An 11966-nucleotide genomic window follows, 5' to 3' on the forward strand; every position below is an offset into this window, starting at 1 on the left:
ACAGACCCTTTGGTAGTTTGACTGAGCTTGTCACCATTAAGGTCATCTTGAAAAACTTTAAGCTCCGGGGATTTCAGGAATCCTTATTGATCTGGGGAGATAGCCTTAGAGATGTTATAGGCTCACAATTTTGACAGTACTGAATGTACGGATGATGTTGGACTTGAATTTCAGGAATGATAAAAATGTTTTTGTCGAATTGGATGAAAATCGGTGCCACAACTAGTGGCCTGAAATCGGTCAAGAACGAGCAAGCTAGAAAATCTCAAGCCAATGTGGTTGATTGGGTGTGCATTGGTAAAGGCGTGTGATATTGGGACGAATGATGAACGCAACAGAACCCCCAGCCGATATCACCCCCCCCCAAATGTTTATGTGCCTGTGCATTAAAATCTCACCTGTCCAGCCACCTCGAGTATTCAGCTGCTCCTCCTGCTTCATCCATTTACATCCCACGTGGCTGCCGCGGATAGTATTAGCTACATGTATGGGCACTTTTAGTGTTTTAGGGAAAGTCTTGGATATGTTGCATTTCACTAATGATTGTGAGGAGAGTCCTGTTAATATCAGGACAGTTGGAAATGGATGACTTTGAGGAATGATTTAATGATTTAATTGTCCCATGAACAGTGGTGAGGAACTCTCTGAGATGTTGCAGTGATCTCAGGATGTTGGGGATGAGAATGACAATGTGGTCCTGGAGATTGAGTGATAGTTAAAGAAATAATGGTAAGCAGCCTCAGGGGCTCTGAATCTCAGCCTTGACAAGATTATAATGGTCTCAGGATTGTCATATACATGTTAGAAAAGTCTTGTAGAGGAGTCATAGTATCTGAGATGCTGGAAAGCCTTTAATGGAGGTAATAAGATAATCTTATGGATGCAGAAAGGTTTTTTTAGGTCAGGAACAGCCTAAGTGATATCCAATAGTCTATAAATGACTTTTCTTTGTCTATCTCACCATACATTGTATCTGTGACTTGACAGTGGACCTCTCTCTTGTGCTCTTCCAGGCTCTGATGGTGGATCTTGGCTCAGATCGCTTCATTAGACAGGTAAGAGAACAGCCATATTTTTTTTTTTTGGTACATAGTATATAAGTAAGCTGGTCTGCATTTATCTAACACAGTACTCACTATTATAAAAAGACGTGATGGGCGATAGCCTTTCAAAAAAGTGCTTCATATTCTTGTGCAGCATTTGTTTTTTGTTTAATAGTATTATATGTCAGTACATGTGATTAGTTCATGTGTTCTCCCTTCCCATATCCCTGCAGATGGATGACGAGGACGCTTTGTTACCCCGGAAGCTGCAGGCAGCTCTGGAACAAGCGCTGGAGAGAAAGAGGGAGCTGATTGGTCAGGACTCAGACAGCGATACTGATGAAGGTGAGAGGCTGAGGTCACTTCCTGTCTTTTATCACCGCACTGTATAACGCACCTTCTCATCAGCAGTTACAATCACACAGTTCCCTATAAAGCCCAGGAGCAAACACGGGATTTTTAAGGGGGGGGGGTTCCTGAAAGGTCCAGAAGCACGTATGTCCCCGAGTGCTTCCGAATACAGGTGGCTCCATACTGCCCATGCACAAAAGTGCGCTGGCGTATTACGGAGCTGCCTATCTTTGGAAGTACTCAAGGACACGAGTGTTTCTGAGGGCTTCTGGTAGCAGCAAATGTGAACGGGGGACAGCGCTGGAACAACTCCCCAAGAGAGGAACAGGAGATAGACTTAGTTTGGACAATTCAGTGGAATATGCCACATAGTGTCACATAGCGCAAGCGATACCCATATGATGCAGGGATATATGCATCTGCGGAAGATGGCGGCGCTATATAAATACTAAATAATAATATTTTGCCTCACCAGGATTGCACTTTTATTTAGCTTTCCTGTATGACAAGAACACACAGCCAGCTCTAGGGGAAGAGGGAAACAAAGGTGAATGAAGGAGGCTGGTGCACACCAAGAGTGCTTCTGAGCGTTTTTCAAATCAACAGTGATTTGAAAAGTGCTTGACTAATGTTACCCTATGTGGGTGTTCCCACAGCAGCGTTGTGATGTTTTCAAAATCGCAGGTATACTGCATGTAGCATGTTTTTGAGCAATTCATTCAAAAATCGCTCTGAAAATCACTTCACAAAATCACACTCACAAATTGCTAGCGAGTGCTATTGTGATTTTGGCGTTGCACTAGCCCAGAGAGAGGAGTGGAGAAATTGAGAATAGCCTGAGATGGAGCAGAGAACTTATCTGTATTGCAGTCCCACATCACACAGGCTACTTGCCTGTAATCAGACTCCTGTCCCTGTCAGTCTCTCACACAAGTCAGAAAGAAGCCCTCCTGGAGTCTAGGGACTGTCAAAAACTTTTCAGCTTGTTAAACACCTTATCCACACATGCAGTCATTATAACAATAGGGAGAGACCAGACAGATGTTTGCCCACGGACCCTGAGTCCAGGCAAGCTCTGCATCATGCTGTGCATATTTACCAGCTTGCCTGCACTCTAATTTCATCATGTCTGACACTTCTGTGCTGTGGAGAGTCCAGGACTCTATAATCAACATTCTCTCACTGCAGGCTGCATCTTCTTGTGAGGGAAGCTGGGCTGCCTCTCTCATTCTATTAGCTGGAGGGAAGCACCAGAAGTAAGAAGGGAGGGAGAATGAGGCTGTTTATATTATGCGGGCTTCCCTGGCTGAATACACAGCTCAGTGCAGGGGGGAGGTTCCAGACACCCGGAATAGCCCCCTCAGTTCGCCAGTGAAGCCCTTGCTTTGAAACAAAGCAATACCCAGTGCTTTCTCAAGGCATGTTCACTACACCGTTCACCAATACTTGTACAACAAACAGGAAAGAAGCACTCCACAGGCTAAAACTTGTGTTTCAAAAGTGTATTGAATGATGATTGCACACTACGGGCTTGATTCACAAAGCGGTGCTAACTGTTAGCACGCCTGTGAAAACCCCCTTAGCACGTCTAAACGAGTTTTCGCGCATAAAACTTTACACGCGCAAAACTTTACGCGTGCACTGCACAGAGCGCAAGGCGCTCCGCGTGAAGTGCCCATTAAAGCCTATGGGACTTGGCGCGCATAAAACTTTGCACGCGCAAAGTTAGCGCGCGATCTGATTGAGAAATCAGGTGCTAACCTACTTAGCACCCTGGTTAGCACGTCTAAAGACTTTAGACGTGCTAAGTAGGTTAGCACCGCTTTGTGAATCAAGCCCTACATGTTTTGTGCTCTGCCCTTTGTCAGGTGTTGATGAAGAGAGGAGCCTGAAACATGTAGCATGCAGTCCTCATTCAATACACTTTTGAAACAGGTTAAGGCTTGTGAGAGTGCTTTTTTCCTATTGTTGCATCATCTGATCACATCTCTCGACACTTCTCCAAGATATAGACTTCATAACTGCATTCTTACCCATCTCTTCCCCAATGTTTTTGCCATGTTGTTACATCACCAGAAAATCTATTTCGTAGCTCTCATCTGTCCTCCTCTCATCCTATTTGCATGACACATTCCCAGCCCCTAGCAAGTGAAAAAATACCAAAAAAGTAAAGGTGGCCATACATCTGTAGACTTGGCAGCCAATCGACCATCAGGTTCAGTAATTCAAGTTTGCTGTTAATTGTTGATGCCAAGAGCATGCCCGACCGACATTTTGACCACTTCCGGCCCGCAATTGGTTGTAGGTGGTTGTAGGTATCGATTGGACATGATGGAAAATCTTGGGCTGACATACTCGATCGAGTGTGCAGCGGTAATTATGAACGTGACAGAAATCCCCTACTGCGTCCCCACAATGTAGATGTTATCCCCCCATTTTCAGCCAAGAAACAATGTAGCAACCACCTCTCTCTCCACATTCTCTCTCTCTCTCTCTCTGTGTCTTTATGTATTGTTGTCCCCTCTAAGGACTCATTCACATCTGCTGCGCTGGGAAACGTGTGAAAGCGCGTGGTAAAAAACGCATGCGCTTGTGCGCACTTTAGTGCCCATTTCTGTGCGTTGCGCTGCGCTGCTTTAAGGCACGTTATGCTTAATGTAGCAGTTGTCAATAAAGCTTTGTTTTTCTATGTAAATGTATTTTTTTTTTCAAAATAGGGGTAAAAAACGCATGCGCTTCTATGCGCTTAAAAAGCGCACCCATTCACTTGCATTGATGTGCACTTTACGGCTCATTGCACAGAAATGCATGCAACACTAAGTTTTTGTAACGCAGCTCAGCACAGCGCATAGAGGTGAACCAGCTACATTTAATTACATGGGAAAATGAATACCTTGCAGTACACACAGGGCAGTGCGCTGTGAAAAGCGCACAGAAACGGCCCTGATGTGAACAAGGCCTAAGTGGCATTCTCCTCATCTCCCTCTCTCCTTTCACCATCCCTTGTCTTACTCTGCCATGTACAGTTGTCCCCTCTAAGTGGATGCAAACAGTTAGGATAGCCCTGGCGCAAATAAAAGGCATAACTGGTGGTATATGAAGCTTGGCTGCAAACCCTGTCTATTTTTGCGCTGCTCCTATTATCCTACCATTCCTCTCTAAGCGATGTTCTCTCTCCGGCAGAGTGTAACACATTGAATGGGCTGGTGTCAGAGGTCTTCATCCGCTTCTTTGTGGAGACGATAGGCCACTACTCCCTGTTCCTGGCACAAAATGAGCGGGGGGAGAGGGTCTTCCAGAAAGAAGCTTTCCGCAAGTCCGTTGCCTCCAAGAGCATCCGACGCTTCCTAGAGGTGTTTATGGAGTCGCAAATGTTTGCTGGCTTCATCCAGGATAGAGAGCTGCGGAAATGCCGGGCCAAAGGTAAGTTGCAGCTCTCTGGTTAACTCCTCCATTGCAGGGATTGGTCATGTGTCTAGTAGAAGCCTGGCGGGTGACTCCATCTTGCTCTCTCCGCAGGACTCTTTGAGCAGCGGGTGGAGCAGTATCTAGAAGAGTTGCCGGAACACGAGCAAAGCGGAGTAAACAAGTTCTGGAAAGGTTTGGGTGAGTTGCCACTATTCAATATAGGTCTGCTAGGCTGTAGTAATGTCTGTTTTTTCTTCCTCCTTTCTTTATTGTTACACATATGAATCCTTTATTTCTAGAGACTCAAATCCCACTTATCTTGAATACTAGATGTTCCATAACTGTACTGTAATGCTTGTGTCTCAAACTCACTGCCTGTGTCTCTCACTTACCACTTGTATCACACATTCATACCTCCCAACTTTTTGAGATGAGAAAGGACACTTAATCCACGCCCCTGCCACACCTCTTACCACACCCCCGACACACCCCTAATCACGCATACCGTAACGATTTAATAAGAAAAATGTTGTTTAATAATACAAACCACTCTGGTCCTTTCTATCCTAGTTAATTTTCCTTCATATTAACATTTTAAAATTAGTAATATAGCAATTTAAAGGATGGGAATAAAGTTTAGAATCAATCATACACATTTTTTTAGTAGAGAAATATATATATTTACATAGAAAGAGGGACAAAGTCCTGAAAGAGGGACAAATGAGGAGGAGAGAGGGACAGGGCTCCCAAAAAGGGACTGTCCCTCTGAAAGAGGGACAGTTGGAGCTATGCACATTCACTGCTCGTCTCTTACTCACTGCCTGCGTCTCTCTCTCTCACTGCCTGCGTCTCTCACTCACCACTTGTATCACACATTCACTGCTTGTCTCTTACTCACTGCTTGCGTCTCTCTCTCACTGCCTGCATCTCTCACTCAGCACTTGTATCACACATTCACTGCTTGCGTCTCTTGCTCACTGCGTGCGTCTCTCACTCACCACTTGTATCACACATTCACTGCTTGTCTCTTATTCACTGCCTGCGTCTCTCTCTCTCACTGCCTGCGTCTCTCACTCACCACTTGTATCACACATTCACTGCTCGTCTCTTACTCACTGCTTGCGTCTCTCTGTCACTGCCTGCATCTCTCACTCACCACTTGTATCACACATTCACTGCTCGTCTCTTACTCACTGCCTGCGTCTCTCTCTCTCACTGCCTGCATCTCTCACTCACCACTTGTATCACACATTCACTGCTTGTCTCTTACTCACTGCTTGCGTCTCTCTCTCACTGCCTGCATCTCTCACTCAGCACTTGTATCACACATTCACTGCTTGCGTCTCTTGCTCACTGCGTGCGTCTCTCACTCACCACTTGTATCACACATTCACTGCTTGTCTCTTATTCACTGCCTGCGTCTCTCTCTCTCACTGCCTGCGTCTCTCACTCACCACTTGTATCACACATTCACTGCTTGTCTCTTACTCACTGCTTGCGTCTCTCTCTCACTGCCTGCATCTCTCACTCACCACTTGTATCACACATTCACTGCTTGTCTCTTATTCACTGCTCTCTCTCACTGCCTGCATCTCTTACTCACCACTTGTCTCACATTCACTGCTTGTCTTTTATTCACTGCTTGTCTTTTATTCACTGCTTGCGTCTCTCTCTCACTGCCTGCGTCTCTCACTCACCACTTGTATCACACATTCACTGCTTGTCTCTTACTCACTGCTTGCGTCTCTCTCTCACTGCCTGCATCTCTCACTCACCACTTGTATCACACATTCACTGCTTGTCTCTTATTCACTGCTCTCTCTCACTGCCTGCGTCTTTTAAGCCCCATCTACACGATACGATTCTTTGAGTGATTCGATTATGATTCTATTTACGATCCGATTAAATCCGACATGTCCGATCGGGATTCGATTCAATTCGATTTGCCATTGTTTTGCAATGGCAAATCGAATCGAATCCTGATAGGACATATCGGATTTAATCGGGTCGTAGATAGAATCGTAATCGAATCGCACAAAGAATCGTATCATGTAGATTGGGCATTACTCACTGCTTGTGCTTTGGATATACGCCTGGTGTTCACACTCGCTCACATATTTAATGCTGACAATTTCTGTCTCGCACTGACCAGTGCAGTGTCTCACTACTGCTATCTCACATTCGCTGTCTGTGTCTCACTGCTGGTTTCTAATTTTCGGCTTGTGTCTCATATTTGCTCCCTGTGTCTCCCCTTGATTGCTTGCTATCTCTTACACTAACTGATTGTGTCTCAGACTCACTACTTGTGTCCCACTCGCTGCTTGTGTCCCACACTTGCCACCTCTGCAGCACACTAACTGCTTGTATCACACTCTTTGCTTGTATCCCACACTTGCCACCTCCTGTACAGCACTCTCACTGCTTGTGTCACACTCGCTGCTTGTGTGTCACACTCACCACCTGTGTCCCACACTTGCCACCTGTGCAGCACCATCACTGCTTGTGTCACACTAACTGCTTGTGTCCCACACTTGCCACCTGTGCAGCACACTCACTGCTTGTGTCCCACACTCCCCACCTGTGCAGCACACTCACTGCTTGTGTCCCACACTCCCCACCTGTGCAGTACACTCACTGCTTGTGTCCCACACTCTCCACCTGTGCAGCACACTCACTGCTTGTGTCCCACACTCCCCACCTGTGCAGCACACTCACTGCTTGTGTCCCACACTCTCCACCTGTGCAGCACACTCACTGCTTGTGTCCCACACTCCCCACCTGTGCAGCACACTCACTGCTTGTGTCCCACACTCCCCACCTGTGCAGCACACTCACTGCTTGTGTCCCACACTCCCCACCTGTGCAGCCCACTCACTGCTTGTGTCCCACACTCCCCACCTGTGCAGCACACTCACTGCTTGTGTCCCCCACTCCCCACCTGTGCTGCACACTCACTGCTTGTGTACCACACTCTCCACCTGTGCAGCACACTCACTGCTTGTGTCCCACACTCTCCACCTGTGCAGCACACTCACTGCTTGTGTCCCACACTCCCCACCTGTGCAGCACACTCACTGCTTGTGTCCCCCACTCCCCACCTGTGCAGCACACTCACTGCTTGTGTCCCCCACTCCCCACCTGTGCAGCACACTCACTGCTTGTGTCCCACACTCCCCACCTGTGCAGCACACTCACTGCTTGTGTCCCACACTCCCCACCTGTGCAGCACACTCACTGCTTGTGTCCCACACTCCCCACCTGTGCAGCACACTCACTGCCTGTGTCCCCCACTCCCCACCTGTGCAGCACACTCACTGCTTGTGTCCCACACTCCCCACCTGTGCAGCACACTCACTGCCTGTGTCCCCCACTCCCCACCTGTGCAGCACACTCACTGCCTGTGTCCCACACTCCCCACCTGTGCAGCACACTCACTGCTTGTATCCCACACTCCCCACCTGTGCAGCACACTCACTGCCTGTGTCCCACACTCCCCACCTGTGCAGCACACTCACTGCTTGTATCCCACACTCCCCACCTGTGCAGCACACTCACTGCTTGTGTCCCACACTCCCCACCTGTGCAGCACACTCACTGCTTGTATCCCACACTCCCCACCTGTGCAGCACACTCACTGCTTGTGTCCCACACTCCCCACCTGTGCAGCACACTCACTGCCTGTGTCCCCCACTCCCCACCTGTGCAGCACACTCACTGCCTGTGTCCCACACTCCCCACCTGTGCAGCACACTCACTGCTTGTGTCCCACACTCCCCACCTGTGCAGCACACTCACTGCTTGTGTCCCACACTCCCCACCTGTGCAGCACACTCACTGCTTGTGTCCCACACTCCCCACCTGTGCAGCACACTCACTGCCTGTGTCCCCCACTCCCCACCTGTGCAGCACACTCACTGCCTGTGTCCCCCACTCCCCACCTGTGCAGCACACTCACTGCCTGTGTCCCCCACTCCCCACCTGTGCAGCACACTCACTGCCTGTGTCCCCCACTCCCCACTCCCCACCTGTGCAGCACACTCACTGCCTGTGTCCCACACTCTCCACCTGTGCAGCACACTCACTGCCTGTGTCCCCCACTCCCCACCTGTGCAGCACACTCACTGCCTGTGTCCCACACTCCCCACCTGTGCAGCACACTCACTGCTTGTATCCCACACTCCCCACCTGTGCAGCACACTCACTGCCTGTGTCCCACACTCCCCACCTGTGCAGCACACTCACTGCTTGTATCCCACACTCCCCACCTGTGCAGCACACTCACTGCTTGTGTCCCACACTCCCCACCTGTGCAGCACACTCACTGCTTGTATCCCACACTCCCCACCTGTGCAGCACACTCACTGCTTGTGTCCCACACTCCCCACCTGTGCAGCACACTCACTGCCTGTGTCCCCCACTCCCCACCTGTGCAGCACACTCACTGCCTGTGTCCCACACTCCCCACCTGTGCAGCACACTCACTGCTTGTGTCCCACACTCCCCACCTGTGCAGCACACTCACTGCTTGTGTCCCCCACTCCCCACCTGTGCAGCACACTCACTGCTTGTGTCCCACACTCTCCACCTGTGCAGCACACTCACTGCCTGTGTCCCCCACTCCCCACCTGTGCAGCACACTCACTGCCTGTGTCCCCCACTCCCCACCTGTGCAGCACACTCACTGCCTGTGTCCCCCACTCCCCACCTGTGCAGCACACTCACTGCTTGTGTCCCACACTCTCCACCTGTGCAGCACACTCACTGCCTGTGTCCCCCACTCCCCACCTGTGCAGCACACTCACTGCCTGTGTCCCCCACTCCCCACCTGTGCAGCACACTCACTGCCTGTGTCCCACACTCCCCACCTGTGCAGCACACTCACTGCCTGTGTCCCACACTCTCCACCTGTGCAGCACACTCACTGCTTGTGTCCCCCACTCCCCACCTGTGCAGCACACTCACTGCCTGTGTCCCCCACTCCCCACCTGTGCAGCACACTCACTGCCTGTGTCCCCCACTCCCCACCTGTGCAGCACACTCACTGCCTGTGTCCCCCACTCCCCACCTGTGCAGCACACTCACTGCTTGTGTCCCACACTCTCCACCTGTGCAGCACACTCACTGCCTGTGTCCCCCACTCCCCACCTGTGCAGCACACTCACTGCCTGTGTCCCCCACTCCCCACCTGTGCAGCACACTCACTGCCTGTGTCCCACACTCCCCACCTGTGCAGCACACTCACTGCCTGTGTCCCACACTCTCCACCTGTGCAGCACACTCACTGCTTGTGTCCCCCACTCCCCACCTGTGCAGCACACTCACTGCTTGTGTCCCCCACTCCCCACCTGTGCAGCACACTCACTGCCTGTGTCCCACACTCCCCACCTGTGCAGCACACTCACTTCTTCTGTCTCAAATGTACAGTTGTTGTCTCATATTCACTCCTTGGGTCTAACCTGCACCACTTGTGTTTCAGACATACCTCTGATGTTTCACACTCATCATGTTTGTCTTACATTCACCACTTCTGTCTCACCTTACCATTTGTATTTCACGCTCACATATCTTTGTCTCACAATTCAGATGTATCTCACGTTTACTGTGTGTCTTGCACACCCTGTATGTGTTTCTCAGTCTGGGGACTCATGGCTTGTGTCTTACACAGGGAATAAGATGAAATTCCTCCACAAGAAGAACTGACCTCTTCTTTCCACCATCGCCCTGCGATTATTTATAATCCGCGTTCACCATGCCGATCTCTTCCTTGGAGGACCTCGCAGACTCACCCGTGCTGAGATATGAAGCGTGCATTGTTCAGGGGGCATCTAATGGACGTACCGGACCCTCGGAGGGAGGGGCACAGGACTGTCTTATCGGGAATCACCACTTATATATTTGTAAATATTCTGGCGTTTTGCGTTTTTTTTAAATGTAATTTTTTTATCTTGCGATAAAATCTGTGGTAAATGAGCGTTTTTTGAGAATGACGAACGTTTCTGCCGTGCGTCAGTGAAGACGCGGTTGTGTGTGAATACTGTACAGATGGCGGACAGGCTGCGGCACAGTAGCGTTGCGGTCACAGCGCGGCTCCTGCTTCACGGTCACTAAACCGTCGGCACTACAATTGCTTCAGTGAAGATGATTGGAGGGTCTCGGCCCCCCGTGCTGCAGAGATTAGGTACAGACGATCGTAGTGTGTGTGTGTCTGCAATAAACTCTGTTAAATCAACCCTGGTGTGTCATTTCTCTCTGGGAAGGGTTACAGTTATCCAGGTCATGCTATAGCCAAAAAAAACGGAACATATTTTTGTCTTCTGTGTTACAGCTAATATAAATCTTAAAATAATTCTGCACTGTTTCTACTACCTGATTCATGGAAACAGACATATTGTTAACATGCAGTGCTTTCAAATCGGCTTATCTGCCATCTCTGCCATAGGCAGTCAGGTAACACAGGGGAGAGATCAGATTAGACAGGCTATACTCTCTAAATACATACAGAGTGCATTTTTCTCTGTTTTCCTTTGAAGGGATCTTAGCAGCTCCTGGCTTCAAATAGCTGAAAGAACTGCCATGTTTGAGAAGTTCAACCCCCTGCTACCTTTTCACTGCCATTATCCAGGTTAGGTGTGAAATTCAAGTGTGACTGTTTTCTGTTTGAAGTACAGTGGGGAAGACAGGGTTTGTTTGTGGGTAATGAAGTCTAATTAGTTGACTTCTTATCTGCCTTCCATCATCTATGGCTCCTCCTTCCTTGCAGATGGACATGGAGGAGGTAGAAGGATTCTGCCTGATTTAACCCTTAAAGGCGCGTACACATGCACTACCGCCTGTAACTACGAGGCCACCGGACCCTCCCGCTTGGCGGATGTTCAGCCGACAGTAGCTCGTGTGGACGCGCTGTCGGCGGACTGATAAGGCTGTTTCTGATCAGCCGATCGTTCAGAAACAGCCTTGTCAGTCTGCTGACAGCGCGTCCACAGGTGCTACTGTCGGCTGAACGTCCGCCCAGTGGGAGGGTCAGGCGGACCCGTCGTTGCCGGCGGTAGTGCATGTGTACACACCTTTAAAGTAAAAAGTTGAGGTAAAATGAAAGTTTTTTTTTTTTATAATAAACCATATTTTTAGAATGAATTTTTAATTTGTTATAGAGCTGCCCAAGGA

At 49.3% G+C, this 11966-nt stretch overlaps 1 protein-coding gene across 5 annotated transcripts in view; it reads left to right on the forward strand.

Moving 5' to 3' along the window:
• The window catches only part of DENND2B (DENN domain containing 2B), a 314001-nt gene extending 302970 nt beyond the window's left edge, over window positions 1–11031 (forward strand). For all 5 annotated transcript variants that reach the window (XM_068260332.1, XM_068260333.1, XM_068260334.1 and 2 more), the window contains 5 exons: window positions 1014–1055; window positions 1277–1388; window positions 4578–4817; window positions 4914–5000; window positions 10468–11031. In XM_068260332.1, the coding sequence (XP_068116433.1) occupies window positions 1014–1055; window positions 1277–1388; window positions 4578–4817; window positions 4914–5000; window positions 10468–10502 (516 nt within the window). In that variant the 3' untranslated portion in view covers window positions 10503–11031. The remainder of the gene's footprint in view (window positions 1–1013; window positions 1056–1276; window positions 1389–4577; window positions 4818–4913; window positions 5001–10467) is intronic.
• Window positions 11032–11966: the final 935 nt, after the last annotated feature.

Source organism: Hyperolius riggenbachi, chromosome 11 (genome assembly GCF_040937935.1).
Source record: "Hyperolius riggenbachi isolate aHypRig1 chromosome 11, aHypRig1.pri, whole genome shotgun sequence".
In the NCBI taxonomy this organism is placed as follows: Eukaryota; Metazoa; Chordata; class Amphibia; order Anura; family Hyperoliidae; genus Hyperolius; species Hyperolius riggenbachi.